This window comes from Phoca vitulina, unplaced genomic scaffold, assembly GCF_004348235.1.
Source record: "Phoca vitulina isolate PV1807 unplaced genomic scaffold, GSC_HSeal_1.0 scaffold30, whole genome shotgun sequence".
In the NCBI taxonomy this organism is placed as follows: Eukaryota; Metazoa; Chordata; class Mammalia; order Carnivora; family Phocidae; genus Phoca; species Phoca vitulina.
The window spans coordinates 6,548,033-6,564,769 of record NW_022589733.1 but is presented as its reverse complement, the minus strand read 5'-3'; the positions used below and the strand labels follow the sequence as shown (position 1 = coordinate 6,564,769).

Sequence of the window (16,737 nt, the reverse complement as noted above, 5' to 3'; positions counted from 1 at the left end):
TGAGGTTAGTGAGCAAGTGATGCAGAGATCCTGAGGGAGAGTTTTGCAGGACAAGAACTAGTGAATACAAAGGGCTTGAGGTGGAAGGGCCCTCGTGTGTTGGGGCTACAGCCAGGATGTTAGTGCGCCTGGAGCAGAATGACAAGGGCAAGAGTGGTAGGAATCGATGTCAGAGGGGGATGTGGGGGTTGGTCTCGTGCATGCTCACAGGCCAAGGTGAAGACCCTGGCTGTCACTCTGATTACAGTGGAATATGCCAGAGGAGGGTTTTGAACAGAGAGCTGACATGGTCTGGCTTATGATTTTATTTTATCTTAAAGATTTTATTTATTCATTTGAGAGAGAGAGAGAGAGCACAAGCAGGGGGAGAGGCAGAGGGAGAAGCAGGCTTCCCGACGAGCAGGGAGCCCGATGCAGGGCTCGATCCCAGGACCCCGGGATCATGACCTGAGCCAAAGGCAGACGCTTAACCAACTGAGCCACCCAGGTGCCCCACGATTTTAAAAGCTCACATTAGTTGCTGTCTGCAAAATAGACTGAATTAATGGAGATAGTAGAGGTAGTGAGGTGCCCAGATTCAGGAGATACACACACACACACACACACACACACACACTTTACTATGAAATAATTTACACACATAGACATGTATAAAACAAAGTATATACACACAAAGAAGTTCAAAGAATAATAAGTCACAAAACCCATACTCATGTGCCCACCACCCATGTTGAGAACTATAAATGCCTTCGAGGGCCCAAGAGGACAGCTACAACAGTATTCCCCATTCTTTAAGACGTAACCACAACTTAGTTGCTATGCTAATAATCCCCTTGCTTTTCTTTCTTTTTTTTTTTAAGATTTTATTTTTTTATTTGGCAGAGAGACACAGCGAGAGAGGCAACACAAGCAGGGGGAGTGCGAGAGGGAGAAGCAGGCTTTCCACTGAGCAGGGAGCCCGATGCGGGGCTCGATCCCAGGACCCTGGGATCATGACCTGAGCCGAAGGCAGAAGCTTAACGACTGAGCCACCCAGGCGCCCCTCCCCTTGCTTTTCTTTACAGTTTCATGGCTTATATATGTATCTCTAAACAGTATGGTGCTGTGTTTTGAGAAACTGGGAGGCAAGCACAAGCATAGTGGTGTCAGGAAAGGGTAGTCCTGCCTCTCCTTCTTGGAGGCAGGCTCCCAGGAGCATGGAAGCTGAACAGGGCCTCAGGGACTTGGTCTTGGCTTTACCATTTGGAGGCTTTCTAAGGGCTCCTGCTGGGAAGTCAGTGGGGAAGGTCATTGAGTGAGTCCTGAGAAACAGAGCATTCACTACAGCTGGAGGATCTGGTAGGGCAGGTATGAGTCAGAGCCGGATGTCTGGGAATAGTCAGAGGAAGTGGGCTACTCTGTATGGTCACTTGTAAGCTTGTCCAAGGCTCTTCCAGCTCCCAGGAATAGGGCCAGGCCAAACACTTCTGCGGGGTGAAATGGGTGTCCTCTGCTGACTAGGTCAGCAGGGCCTAGCCTGGGACTCATCATCCATAGGGAGAGCAGGAACTCAGCAGCCTGTGGTGAAGATGAGCCAAGTGCAGAGAAGAATCTGGGTACCTTACCGGTGCATCCTGTCCCAGAATTAAAAAGGGAGTACCCCCAAAGAGCAGGGATCTTTGTGATGACGTGGCAGTTTCTTGAGTCCCATTGCTCCAGTCTAGTCTGTCCCACCTACATGCGATCCCCATATCTGGAAGTATTACGCTTGTATTCTGAAATTGCTTGATGATTGTTCTGGTGTGGGTTTATTTTTATTCATCGTGCTGGACATTCAGAAGTAACTCATGCCCTCCAATCTTGGGAAATCTTCTTGAATTATTAGGTTCACAGATATTCTTTCTTTTGTTCTCTCTATTGTCCCTATGGAATATTGGACCTTCTAAATTGGTCTTAGAATTTTTTTTTTTTTAACCTTCCATCTCTTTGCTTATTTCCTGAAACATTTTCTCAACTTAATATTCCTATTTAACATTTCTGTTGAATGTTCATCTCTGCTATCATGTTTTTACTGACTTTTTGTTCTCTGAATTCTATATAAATATAATCTATTACTATAATATTATACATATGCTAATGTACATTTGTTTCCTCTTCTTTTTTCTCTCATGGATACAATTCTCATCTCTTTGAAAACTTTTGGAAAGATTTCCTCTCTGCAGTTTCTGTTCCTTGCTCTTTGTTGTTTGTTTAGATTTCTATCTTCTGTGTTAAAAGTTTTCCTCTGATGTCTGGTAGATCCTGGCAATCCGATCACAATTAAAAATTGGGGGATAAAAAGGTGATGGGTGAAAATGGACATGAGGTTTCTTTTTAGGGTGATATAAATGTTCTAAAATTGGATTGGGGTGCTGGGCTGCCTGGGTGGCTCAGTTGGTTAAGCATCTGACTCTTGATTTCAGCTCAGGTCATGATCTCAGGGTTGTGAGATCGAGCCCCACGTTGGGCTCCATGCTGGGTACGGAGCCTGCTTAAGATGCTCTCTCTCCCTCTGCCTCTCCCCAACTCCCCCAGTAATAATAATAAAATATAAAATAAAATAAAATTGGATTGTGGTGATGATTGTACAACTCTGAAAATATACTAGAGTCTGTTGTACATGTTTTATGGGTGGATTTGTAGTATATAAATTATATCGCAATAAAGTTTTTTTTTTAAAGATTTTATTTATTTATTTATTAGAGAGCGAGCGAGAGAGAAACAGCATGAGAGGGGAGAGGGTCAGAGGGAGAAGCAGGCTCCCCACTGAGCTGGGAGCCCGATGTGGGACTCGATCCCAGGACTCTGGGATCATGACCTGAGCTGAAGGCAGTCGCCCAACCAACTGAGCCACCCAGGTGCCCAAGTTTTTTTGTTTTTTTGTTTTTTTTTAAAGCTAATAGGAAGCTCTCAGTACATAAATGAGGCTTGATGACTGTAGGACACAGTTTTTTCAACCTTGGGACTACTGACATTTAGCATCCAATAAATAATTCCTTGTTGTGGGGTGGGAGGTAGGGATTGTCCTGTGCATTTTAAGATGTTTAGCAGCATCACAGATATCGACCCAGCAGATGCCAGAGGGACACACACCCACCATCACATTGTGACACCAAAAATGTCTTCAGACATTGCCAAATGTGCCCTGGGGAGGAAAAATTGCCCCCCACTGAGAAACACCGCATGGGGTAATCAAAGTGTGCTATTTGTTGGGCAACCATCATGAAATACAGCTTTTAAAGTATTTTCTCAGGAAAAAATTGGAGTCCCCAGTGAATTGTCTTTTAATCTCCTGCTGCAAAATATAAGTCTGGATGCCAGAATTCAGGGAGCCAACTAGGGGAAAATGACTCAGGATATTAAGCTTTAGTATCAGTCACTTTATCCTTTTGTTTCCATATGGAGGCCACGTCCTTGCCTGTGCCAAGGGCGCCCGGTGCAGAAACAGCTTTCCATGTAACAGACCTCCAGACCTCTGCAAAGACACGAGAGGGACAGTCAGTGGTCATGAGTGTGGAAGGGGTTCTAAGACTCACTTTTTCCATTAATAGTCGCTCTTTTATCCTCAGTTGTAGATGAATTCGGTATTGCTAATTCCTAAACCTTTTCAGGATACAGAACTGTAACTTGGATTAGTTTTCAGCTTTCCTTTCTCTTTTTTCTTTTTTCTCTTTTTCCTGTCCTTTCCTTTCTCCTTCCTTTCCCTTTCTTCCTTCCTTCCTTCCTTCCTTCCTTCCTTCCTTCCTTCCTTCCTTCCTTCCCTCCTTCCTCCCTTCCTTCCTCTCTTTCCTCCCTCCCTCTTTCCTTCCCTCCTTCCTTCCCTCTTTCTCTCTCTTTTTCCTTCTCTTTCTCTTTCTTTTCTCTTTTTCTTTTTCTTTCCTGAAGATCTAATTAGCTTTACTAAGCAATGCATGAATCTGGCAGCATCCCATTTAGCAAATAGAAAGGAACTCCCAGTTTTCAGCTTTTCCTACTGTCAATTTGTTTACTTTTTTTGGAGACTTGTCAATTTTCAGTGGTCTGTTTCAGTTTCCGGAGTTTTGCAACTGTTTTTTTTCCCATTCTCCCTGTACTATGGGTTTGTCATTTAAAAGAATTTCCTTGGGGCACCTGGGTGACTCAGTCAGTTAAGCATCTGCCTTCTGCTCAGGTTATGATCTCAGGGTTCTGGGATCAAGCCCTGGCAGGCTCCCTGCACACTGGGGAGCCTGCTTCTCCCTCCCCTCCCCCTCTGCCCTTCCCCCCCTTCCCTCCTGTTCATCCTCAACTCTCTCTCTTTCTCTCTTGTGTTCTCTCTCAAATAAATAAAATCTTTAAAAAAAAAATAAAAAAGAAGTAAAAGAATTCCCTTTACTGCAACTTAGTGGATTTTGTGAGAATGCAAAATTATATGCATATGTTGAATTCATTCCCTTAACCTAGAAAATGGAAATATGGAACAGGATTTGTTGATGGACTGGATACGGAGGGGTAGGGTGGGGGCGGTTGTCAAGGATGACACGTGTTAGGTCTGAGCAACTAGAAGTATGGTGAGGAGTAATCAAGAGTCTAGGTTTGGACATGTTAAATTTTTTTTTTTTTTTAAGATTTTTATTTATTTGACAGAGAGAGACACAGCGAGAGAGGGAACACAAGCAGGGGGAGTGGGAGAGGGAGAAGCAGGCTCTCCGCTGAGCAGGGAGCCCGATGCGGGGCTTGATCCCAGGACACCAGGATCACGACCTGAGCCCAAGGCAGACGATTAACCAACTGAGCCATCCAGGCACCCCTGGGTCCTTGTATTTCTGTAGGAATTTTGGGATCCAGTTGTCAATTTCTGCAAAGAAGCCAGCTGGGGTTTTGATAGGTGCTGCACAGAATCTGTAGGTTAGTTTGGGGATTCTTGTCATTTATTTAGGTCCTCTTTAATTTCTTTCAACGATGTTTTGTAGTTTTCAGTGTACAGGTTTTGCGCTTCTTTTGTTAAATTTATTTCTAAGTATTTTATTTTTGATGCTATCATAAATTTTTCTTAATTTCATTTACCGATTATTTTTGCCTCTGTACAGAAATCCAATTATTTTTCTATATTGAACTTGTACCCTGCAGCCTTGCTGAAATTGTTTATTAGTTCTAATAGTTGTTTTTGTTTTTTAGTGAATTTCTTAGGATTTTCTATTTACAAGACCATGTTGTCCGCAAATAGAGAGTTTTACTTCCTGCTTCCCAGTCTGGAAGCCTTTTTCTCCTTTTCTTGCCTTATTGCCCTGAATAGAACCTCCAGAACAATGTTCAAGGAAAGTGCCAGGAGTGGACACCCTGGTCTTGTCTTGGCTTAGAAGATATTCAGTGTTAGGGTGCCTGGGTGGTTCAGTAGGTTAAGCGACTGACTCTTGATTTTGGCTCAGGTCATGATCTCAGGGTTGTGAGATGAAGCCCTGCGTTAGGCTCTGCGAGTGGCGCCTGCTTGAGATTCTCTCTCTCCCTCTCCTCTGCCCCTCCCCCTCATTCACTCTCTCTCTCTTAAAAAAAAATTCAGTTTTTATTAAGTATGATGTTAGTTATGGGTATTTTATAGATGCCCTTTATCAGATTGAGGAAGTTCTCTTCCATCTCTACTACCCTTTTTGTTTGTTTTTAAATCATGAAAGGGTGTTGAATCTCATGAAATGTTTTTTTTTTAATCAATAACTGTTTTTTAGGTTTTATTTAAATTCATGTTACTTAACATACAGTGTATTATTAGTTCCAGAGGTAGAATTTGGTGGTTCATCACTTGCATATAACACCCAGTGCCCTCCGTAATGCTCATCACCCATTTACCCCATCCCCCTACACACTTCCCTGTGAAATGTTTTTTTTCTTCATCTATTGAGATAATTATGTGGTTCCCCCCACCCTTTTTCTGTGAATAGTACATCAGTTGTTTGTTGAAGCAATTTTGCAATCCTGGGATAAATCCAACTTGGTCAGGGTTGTATAATACTTTTCACATGTTGCTGGATTCAGTTTGTTAGCAATTTGTTGAAAACTTTTGCATTCTATAGTCGTAAGGGCTATCAATAGGCAGTTCCCTTGTGGTGTCTTTGGGTTTGGTATTAGGATAATACTGACCTCATAAAACAAATTGGGGAATATTTCCTCTTCCATTTTTGGAAGAGTGTGTGAGGAACAGGTGTTCTTTTTTTCTTCTCCCCTCAATAAAGCCACCTCATCCAGGGATTTTATCGTGTTTTTCGTTGCTTTTAGTAATTTAATCTCATTACTTTATTAGACTCTTTATTTTGTTATAATCTCTTTTTTCTTGATTCAGTTTCACTAGTTTGTGCCTTGGAATTTGCCATTTCATCTAGTTTTATCTAATTTATTGGCATACAATTATTCGTAAGTTTCCCTATGATCCTTTTTATTTCTGTAAGGATGTTCCCTTTCATTTTTGATTCTAGTAATTTGAAGCTTTTTTTTTTTTACTGATCAGTCTAGCTGAAAGTTTGTCAATTTTGTTTTTTTAAAGACCTACCTTTTGGTTTTATAAATTTTTTTTTTTTTAAGATTTTATTTATTTATTTGACAGAGAGAGAGGCAGCGAGAGAGGAAACACAAGCAGGGGGAGTGGGAGAGGGAGAAGCAGGCCTCCCACGGAGCAGGGAGCCCAATGAGGGGCTGGATGCGGGGCTCGATCCCAGGACCCTGGGATCATGACCTGAGCCGAAGGCAGACACTTAACGACTGAGCCACCCAGGCGCCCCAATTTTCTCTACTTTCCATTTCATTAATCAGGCTCAAATCTTAATTTCCTGACTTCTTGCTTTGGGTTTAATTCGATCTTTTTCTAGTTTCTTAAAGAAGAAAGTTACATTGATTTGAGGCTTTTTCTTCTTAATGTAGATGTTTACACATAAATTTCTTTTTTGCACTGCCTTGGCTACATCTCATGTTTTGGCATGTTGTGTATTTGCTTTCATTCATCGCAAATTATTTTCTAACTTCGAGATTGAGATTTCTAGGACTCATTGGTTATTTATGAGTGTGTTGTTTAATTTCCACATATTTGTGAATATCCATGCTTTGTAACTGATTTCAAATTTCATTCCATTGTGTAACCATACTTAGTATGGTTAAAATCTGAGACTTGTTTCATGGTCTATCCTGGAGAATGGTCTTGTGTGCCTTAGAATAATTTTTTTTTGCTATTATCTGGTGGTGTGTTCAACAAATGCTTCTTAGGTCCAGTTGGTTTATAGTGTTGTTTGGGCTTCTGTTTTCTTGTTGACCATTTGCCTACTTGTTGTATCCATTACTGAAAGTTAGATATTGAAGTCTCCAAGCATTATCATTGATTTGTATATTTTTCCTTTCAATTTTGTTAGTTTTTGCTGCATGTATTTTGTGGCTCTGTTGTTAGGTGCCTATGTAAGTGTTATATTTTCCTGATAGAATGACTCTTATAACATTAAAAAATGTTCTCATTAATTTCTAGCAACATTTGTTTGTTTTAAAGTTAATCTTTTATTAGTATAGCCACTCCAGTTTTCTTATGTTTACTGTTTACATGATATATCATAGATACATCATGCATATTTATGATAGATATGATCTAAATTCATATATATCTAAATAATTCACATATACATACATGAATTATTTAATTATGATCAATGAAGGCATGTCAAATCAGTGGAGACATTATATACAAAATAATGCTGGGATACTGCATAATTATTAAAAAAATTCAAATTAGGATTCTTATCTTATACCATATGTATGTTACCAAAATAAATTCTAAGTCAACAAAGGCACTAAATATTAAAAAAAAGTAAACATGTATAGAATTTGGGGGTGAAAAGATTTTTCTGTGGAAAAACATCAGAAACTTAAATGTGAAAAAATGGAATATCAAAATGACCACATAAAAATGTAAAACTTGCGCATTAAAAAAAAGCAAAATTCACAGGCAAATTGGGAAAAATATTTACCTCTTATATAACAGATATTGCACAGAGAACATGAACAGTTAATACACAGAATACAAATGGCCTTAGGAAGAGATATGAAAGAGTTTATATTACTAATAGTCAAAGAAATGTAAACTAAAACAAGAATCTATTTTTTTGTCTATCAAATTGACAAAGATTAAAAAATATTCTAATGCCCGGGGGTGCAAAAGAGACACAGGGAAGGAAGTAGTTTTATGCTCTGCTGTTGGGGTAGAAAACAGTACAATCCAACTGGTCTTAAAATCCAAACGTAACTATCTCATGCCTAGGTATTTATTTTAATGAAAAAATCCCAAGTGTATGAAGAGACTTAACTACAAACATATCATTGTTTAGCCCAAAACTGAAAAATATCTAAGTGTTCAATAATTGGGCATTAAATAAATTATGTTGCGTCTATATAGTGGAATGAGAAAGTCCTTAAAAACGCTGTGGAAGATTCTTTAATGACATGGGAAAATTATCATGATATAATAAGTGAAAGAAGTTACAAAATGGTATGTACAGTATAACTCCATTCTTATCAAAATAATACATAATATGTATATGCGAAGAAAAATGACCCAAATCTCTGAGCATTCAACATTATGGGGGTTTTGGTTTTCTTCATGCTTCCCCAACTCCTCCTCCTCAAACCCCCCGCCTCCCAGTTTTCTAGAATATGTATGTCTTATTTTTTAGTAAGAAAAAGGAAGAATAATTTAAAAATTCATCAAGATGGTACGTTTGCCTATTTGGCAAAGATTACTTCAAAAGACAATACACAGTATTGGTAAGATTTTGGGGTGAGCATGCACAAAATGCTGCTGGGGTAGTATAAATTGCTACTCATGGCCTTGTTGTAAACTTGGCAACACAAATCAAAATCCTTAAAAACAGAGGAAGTCGTTTCACTTCTACGGATTAAGGAAGTCCTCGGGATGGATGCAAAAGATACGTATTTGAAACTCAAATGTCCATTTTTAAGTACATGGTTAAATAAATTACATCTGTATGAGACAATACTATGTATTAAACATCACGACGCAGGGTACTTATTGATGTAGGTCAGTATATTAAGGGCAGAACAGTAAATATTATGTCCCACATAATACTGCTTTAATATGAAAATGTAGAAGTTTCCTAGGGCTACCATAACAAATTATCACAAACGGTGTGGCTTAAAACAACAGAAATTTATTCTCCCACAATTCAGGCCAGAAGTCCAAAATCTAGGTGTTGGCCAGGTTGCTTCCTTCTGGAGGCTCTGAAGGAGAATCTGTTCCATGCTGCTCTCTTAGCTTCTGGTGGTTGCTGACCTTCCTTCCTGTTCCTCGGGGGCATCTATGTCACTCCAATCTCTGCTTGTTGGCTCATGACTTTCTTCCCTTTGTCTGTGTGTCCTCTCCTCTTCTTATCAGGAACCAGTCATTGGATTTAGGGCCCACCCTCACCTAGTATAACTGCGTCTTAACTAATTACATCTGCCAGGACCCTATTTCCAAATGTCAAATTCTGAGGTTCTGGGTTGACATAAATTTGTGGACGACACGATTCAACCCACTACATGTATATAACATACATATAAAAACATTGGGTATCTATATGAACAGGATTTATCTCAGGGTGGGTTTATGATGATTTAAGTATTTTTATTCTTTGTGCTTTTCTGCATTTTAAAATAAACAGCTTATGTACTGGAGTTGTATTTACGTAGAGATTAAATTCTAAATTTGTTGTAGAAGATGAACACTACTCGTAGTCAAAAATCACTCTCCCTCCTGTAGCTCTCAACACACAGAACCCATCGTTTTGTACATAGTGTATCTTCTCTCAGAAACATCTAACATAGCCAAATCTTCCTCTAGCACTGGTATAGATACTGTTCCTCTGGGTGAGCACTAGACAAAGTAGTTGGCTCGTGTTTACATGCTACATTGTACAAAAAAGAAAAAAAAAAAGGTTTTCTAAGCACGAAAGTATAGGTAAATGGGTTCCAAGGTAAATGAGTGTATGTCGAGACTCTTCTGTTCTACTTTTCTATTTAGGGGAAAACTAAATTTCTTTCATGTTTACAGAAACACTAAAAACAATAGTGATGAATTAGGAAAGACTCTTAAGACCAAGGGGAAAAATAATTACAGATATCCAAAATGTACTCCTTTACGAGGTGAGGTACATCTCTGAGTCTTTCTGGACATTTTTAAGGTTCAGGGGAAGAAAACTTAAGGATATAATGATATTGTGGATGTAATTATAGCCAACTTCTCTCCTTTAAAAATTCTTCCAAGGTATACTTTCCTTTTAGAGATTCAGGACTAGGGTTTCTTTCACAATTGGATTAAGATAAATTATAGATAAAAGTCAATTAAAAAAAGGAGTATTGTCATGTACAGACGCTGACATCATGGGTAGTCAAAGAATATGTTTAATAAAAAATAATTAAACTTCCATTTGCTCTATAGAACATCATAGAAAGTAATTTAATAAATTACAAATGACTTTTTTAAGACGTTTGCTCAACTACAGAAAGCAAATTCGGACTACACAAAACACAACTGGTAAATATTGCAAATGTCCAAAAGAAAAATTGGACTAAGACTTGAATCATGAAACCTGAAACAAGGGCTATAAATACAAGGCAATAACAGCTATAATTCTTTTAGTAACTACCAACACATACTTGGATATCCTTTCAACTGCAACTTTAGTATTATGTAATTCTACTGATTTTTTTTTCCTTATAACCCTTAACTTTACACAACCATATTTGCATTTTTTTTTAAGCTGACAGCTGGACAACTTTTCCCCAATCAATACTAAATAGAAGTGTCTTGAAACCCAAGAGAAAGTTTAACGTTATAGTATTAGCCTTAATGCTTTGAAAACTGCAATTGCCTTATTACATAGAAAGAGAATCACTAAGATGTTAACCAAATTCATCTGATCATAATTAGGAAAATACTTTATCTCATAAATTTGATATAAATTAGATTTTTAGTGACAAGATCTAGGGCTTCCCCCCCCCCTTTTTTTAATTGGGGAAAGAAAGGAATGAAGATTATGTGGGTAGAACTAGTGGGAGAGAGGGAAATATGGATGGTGTTGAAATACCCCACCGGCAAACTAAGTTAACTGTGTTTGAAAAACTTTGGCTATCTCATAGGTGTATTCTAGTTCAACAAAAGTGCAATACTGCCAAGGGAAGATACTAAATATGTAATATATCATTTTCATGATGAAGAATTACTACCCACTTCTCCTGGATGGGCATTATAGTGACTATTGCTAAGACATTGCATAAAGAACTATCAATTCAAAGTACTATTTTGGGAAAAATACAAAAATCAATACAATCTCGATGGAACATATATGATTTTGTAAATACACGTAACACTGTCTCTCTAATGAGGGATTAGTTATCTTACATACAGAAACATAATTTACTGGTAAAGATCTGGGAGAATCCAATATAATTGGATTCATGACAAAACAACGGAGTTCTATCAAAACGTACTGAAAGTTATTTTTTTCTGTGGGAGAGAAATGGGGTACTTTTCCCCCCTAAATTTAGCCCCTCGCAAATTTTATCACTGATTTATTCAAGTACCAGAAAAATGCTAACATCTTTCTCTCCTTAGGATGTAAATGGTATTTTATGTCCAATTCAGTTCTAATTGTTTTAAATGTACATGACAGGGATCCTGGACCTCTCCATCTTGTCAGAATTAATAGCAGCTTTAGCAGGAGAAACTGTATCACAAATCAAATATCAGACAAATTTTACATGATAAAGGGTTCTAAGAAATTGATCAGAAGCCTTGGGCTTCGTTTTTGTGGTTTACAGGTATAACTTGTATATATTTTTTTGAGATCATTCAAAGTGCATATTCAAAATGGGCCAACTCAGTATATTTAATATAAACTGATAACCCAACACTGATTCTGGGCAACATTTAGTCTGCTTATACCTAGAAACTAAAAAAAAAAAAAAAAAAAAAAAAAAGAATTTAGACTATTCTGCATATTACTTTATCACTATCATCTGTTAATGTTGGAATATTTCCATGACATAAAACACAAATAGAAATCTACACAAATAAAGCAAACAAACGATTTCTTTTACATGAAGTATGCTGTGTGGAAAGTTCTTCTCAGTGGTATTTCATGAGTTTGCCTTTTCTGAACCCTGGAAACAGACATTACTCATCAGAGACATAATGATTTCTTATAGGAGGCCAAACTTTGAAAAAGTAAAACTAAGTATGTCTAGAGGGTGCCAAAGTCCCATGACACAGGATTCTTTTATGACTTAATTTTACTGATATCAGAGTTAAGCTCAGCAAAAAGCAAGTCATATTTCTTGCCAGATTAACATGATATATAGGATGTGTTTAAAAAACCCCTGAAAACAAGTATAGAATTAGAAACGAATGTAAACTTCCTAAACTAACTCAGCTGAGGTAACAGGTAGCCAGTTAAATTGGCTGATTGGGAAACTTATTTCTTCTTTAAAACACACTTGTACCTGAATTGGAAACGTCAGCAGTGCATCACGACACTAGAGCATTTTCATGTAATTAAAGCAATGGATGGTGATGTAGATTCTACAGCTTTCATGACATTCATTAGCTGCCCAAATTATTGCTGAGTTTTGATCTGTAAATTATAGGTGTCAAGGAGGCTGTAAAACTATATTCAAATTAAATCAGTAATATGCATAAAGTATTCTGTGTTCACTGCAAATATATTAAATATACAACTCTTATTGAGCATAATTTTCATAAAATTAACCCCCAACAAAATTATAATGCCTTTTTGTTGTAATTTTACACCTTTATGTATTTGATAGTACATACGAGTTCAGAAACTTATGGATCTTAAGAAATATTACATGCAAAACGTCTCTGAAAGCAGTTTGCACTTCTAAACAAATAACTGAAATGTTCGGTCAGTAAGTTATTGATGCACTCAACACTGGGGTATTTACAATTCATAATTAAAGAAAAAAAAATCCAAAATCAGTTCATAATTTAAGTGCAGTCTGGGAGTCAGTCTTCGTTACTAGAATCTGAATCCTCGGACGACGATGACGTACTGTCAGATCCAGATGAAGCATCGGCTTTCTCTGAACCCTCATCTGTGCTGTTCTCATTGAGAGGACTTGCTTCAGTTCCCCCTTTGTCTTCCTGATCTCTAACTCTGGAATCTTCCTCCTTTACTTCCTGGGACTTAGACGAGCCTAAGTCACTGTTTTTGTTTTTCTGTACGTCAAAAGTATTGGACTGGGACAAAGTTGGCATATGGAGATTAAGGCCTGGAGTGAGCAGCATCCCTGGATAGAGTATATTAGAGAGCAGTAGTGGGTTAAGAGCTAATGGGCTGGCAGCTGCAGCTGTACTTAATGCAGCAGTGGAGGACGTGGAAGGAGAACTCGACACGGAGTTTTCTCCCCCGTTCTCTGAATTTTGACTCTCTGTCCTTTCTTTTTTTCCTTCTAGCTCCTTCGAGTCATTTCCCTTTTTCTCTTCGGTTGCAGATTCGGTAGGCTTTGTCAGGAGTCCTCCCATGCCCAGCAGATTTGGTAGGCCAGTCATTCCTGACAGCAGCATGGGGAACATGGCGGCCACGTTTTTAGCTTCTCCTCCAGAAGAAAGGCCAGCAGGCATTCCCATCAGCCCTGCGGTTACTTGCAGGGACTGCAAGTTTTGTAGGTTTTGTTGTAAGGCCTGAAGGGTCGTGAGATCCACACCTGGAAGTAATCCGTTGGCTAACAAAGGACTGCCTGACATGCTGGTGGCACTTGCTGCCGCCGCCGCTGTGGCCTTGGCAATTCCACTTTTAGGCCGTCGCCCCCGCCTGCTGACTTCCTCTCTCACAACAGGACCAGTGAGAATACGCTCATACATACTCTCTGGAAGAAATCCCTGAAAAAAAAAAAAATCAGCAACAATAGCTACATTAGAATAAAATCAATAGCTATCACATTAAAATCGGTAATTATTCATAAACTGAGTCTGTGTTGCTAGAACATAGTCAAGTATGAAAGAGAGAGCCTCATTCCATATTGTAAGTAGTGGTGGGAAAGAGTTCGTCCACTGCTCATTTTTTCAGAGGGTAAGAAAGCAGGAAGGGGCCTCTAGCTTTCCTCCACACTGTGAGGCACACGTTTGTAGAAGAGTTCTAGAAAACAGGAGGTCCAAAGACACTTTCTCATAAGGGTTACTTCCACACCCTTACATGTTTCGCACCATCAATTACTCTAAAAGACGAAAGGAGTGCCCCTCTTCCAAGCTAGAAGAACGATAAGGAAAGGACAGAGAAAGTCAGTGAGAGGTTACGATTACAATGAGATGCTTCATGTGAACCTCTGTCACTTTGGGAATAAGGGAGGGAGATGGAGCCATGCTGAAAAAGATATTCAAGTGATTCTCCCGTGACTTTCTGGGCTCAGAACTCCTAAAGGTGGTAGGAGTGTAGAACCTCTAGACCAGCACTGTCCAACAGAAATATAACGTAAGCCACATATGTAATTTTAAATTTTCTAGCAGCTGCATTAAAAAAGGTAAAATAGAAACAGGTGACATTAACTTTAGTAATACAGTCTAACATAATTTAACCAAAATATTACCATTTTAATATGTAATCTATGAAAATAAAGATATTTTTAAATTTTTTTCCAAACTTAGTCTTCAAAATCCCAAACCAGAGTGGGGGGGGTGGGCAAAATGGGTGAAGGGGAGTGGGAGACACAGGCTCCAGTTATGGAATGAATAAGTCACGGGAATAATTTTTATAATTAATTAATTAATTAATTGGGGGGAGGGGCAGGGGGAGAGGGCGAACCCTAAGCAGGCTCCACACCCAGTGCGGAGCCTGAAGCGGGGCTTGATCTCATGACCTGGCATCATGACCTGACCCAAAATCGAGAGCTGGACGCCTAACTGACTGAGCCACTCGGGGCCCAAGTCACGGGAGTAAAAAGCAGAGCGCAGGGGATACATACAGTCAGTGATGCTGTCACAGGGCTGTACGGTGACAGGTGGCGGCGGCACCGTGCTGAGCACAGCGTAAGTACACACCTGTCCAATCACTACGCAGTACGCCCGACACTAATGTGACGCTGTGTGTCAGCCGTACTCAAGTGCGCAACAGCCACGTGCGCCTCATGGCCGCCAGCTGTGACCGCTCCAGACAGCAGCTGCAATACCTTTTTTTTTTTTTAAAGTAGGCTCCACGCCCAACGTGGGGCTTGAACTCACGACCCTGAGGTTAGGAGTCACATCATCTACCGACTGAGCCAGCCAGGCGCCCCTAGACGGCAGTTTCAAAGACTCTCATGGTACTATTTTACAATTTTGTTTTGAATTGATCAGCTTACTTGTTTTCTTTACAAAAGCATTAGGGTTCACTCCAGAAAACAAGACAACAAAGAAATACAAGGGAAAAAAAATCATCCATAATTTTACCATTCGGAGAGAACCACTGCTAACATTTTAGAATGTGTATTTCATTTTTCCCTTATGCATATACACAGATTCTACAATTCTCCCCACTTCCGTTTCTAAAATAAATAGAATCATAATGAACACAGTTTTATAGCCTGCCCTTTTCATTTGGACACTTGTAGAAATAATAGCTATTTTTTATTCAGCATTTACCACGTGATCATGCTTTGCTTTTCCGAGAGCTTAATTACTACTCCATTTAACATACTGTGACCTTTTCCTCCCTTGTCTTTAGATGTTCTTCTAAGATACAATTTTTGCACAGTTGCACAGTTTTCCAATATATGGATGGACCATTAATATATTCCCAATTTTTTACTACGGTACTATGATGAATATCCTTATATATTTCTTTCCCCACATCTTTGGTTAATCTTTGTGGCCTTGCTCAAATAGTTATCTTAGAGGTTAAAATAAAAACAGATCAGTATATATTGATTCTGCATTCTAACTCAGCAAACATCTGAGAAATTTGTAACGTGTACTGCAAAATAAAAACTGTGAACTCAACACTGGCACCTGTTCACACAATATTGTTAATTCTTGACTTAAAATTTCATCTCTGCTACAGTTAAATGGCAGCTAATTTCCTTTTTAATTTGGTATAGTTGACACCCAATGTTATATTAGTTCCAGGTGTACAACTTAGTGATCTGACAGGCTTACACGTTATGCTGCACTCGCCACAAGCGTAGCGTCCATCTGCCCCGCTACATCGCTGGTCGGCATCACTGCCTATGTTCCTTATGCTCTGCCTTGTATTCCCATGATGGATTCATTCTATAACTGGAAGCCTGTACCTCCCTTTCCCCCTTCATCCATTTTGCCCCTCTCCCCACCCACCTCCCCTCTGGCAACCATCAGTTTATTCTCCATATTTATAGATCTGAGTCTGCTTTTTGTTTGTTTTGGTTTTGGTTTTAGATTCCACTTACGAGTGGAATCATATGGTAGTTGTCTTTCTAAGTCTGACTAAATGGCATCTAATTTTTAAGATGATATGTACGTTAGTATTTATGAAATTACTCACAGACTGCTTAACAACATCTCCCCATTCAGGAGCTACTCCATATTCTGAATTTTCTTTCAGGAATCTACATAAATCTTTCAAAGGGGGAGCAAATGCACCTCCAACCTGTAAATGAAAAAGATTGTTAGACACTTAAAAACACTATTAAATATGAAGACATTTCTTGCTTTTATTCTGTGCTATACAGAGTTTAAGACACATGTGTTTCTTGAATTACCTTTGACGA

General features: G+C 38.9%; 1 protein-coding gene across 14 annotated transcripts in view; it reads right to left on the bottom strand.

The window, feature by feature from the left end:
- Positions 1 to 10,383: 10,383 nt before the first annotated feature.
- CHD9 (chromodomain helicase DNA binding protein 9) overlaps positions 10,384 to 16,737 on the bottom strand; it is a 217,198-nt gene continuing 210,844 nt past the window's right edge. For 12 of the 14 annotated variants that reach the window (XM_032424383.1, XM_032424391.1, XM_032424393.1 and 9 more), the window contains 2 exons: positions 16,512 to 16,616; positions 10,384 to 13,900 (listed from right to left, as the gene is read on the bottom strand). In XM_032424383.1, the coding sequence (XP_032280274.1) occupies positions 13,025 to 13,900; positions 16,512 to 16,616 (981 nt within the window). In that variant the 3' untranslated portion in view covers positions 10,384 to 13,024. The remainder of the gene's footprint in view (positions 13,901 to 16,511; positions 16,617 to 16,737) is intronic. The other 2 variants (XM_032424390.1, XM_032424392.1) reach the window with 1 other exon arrangement.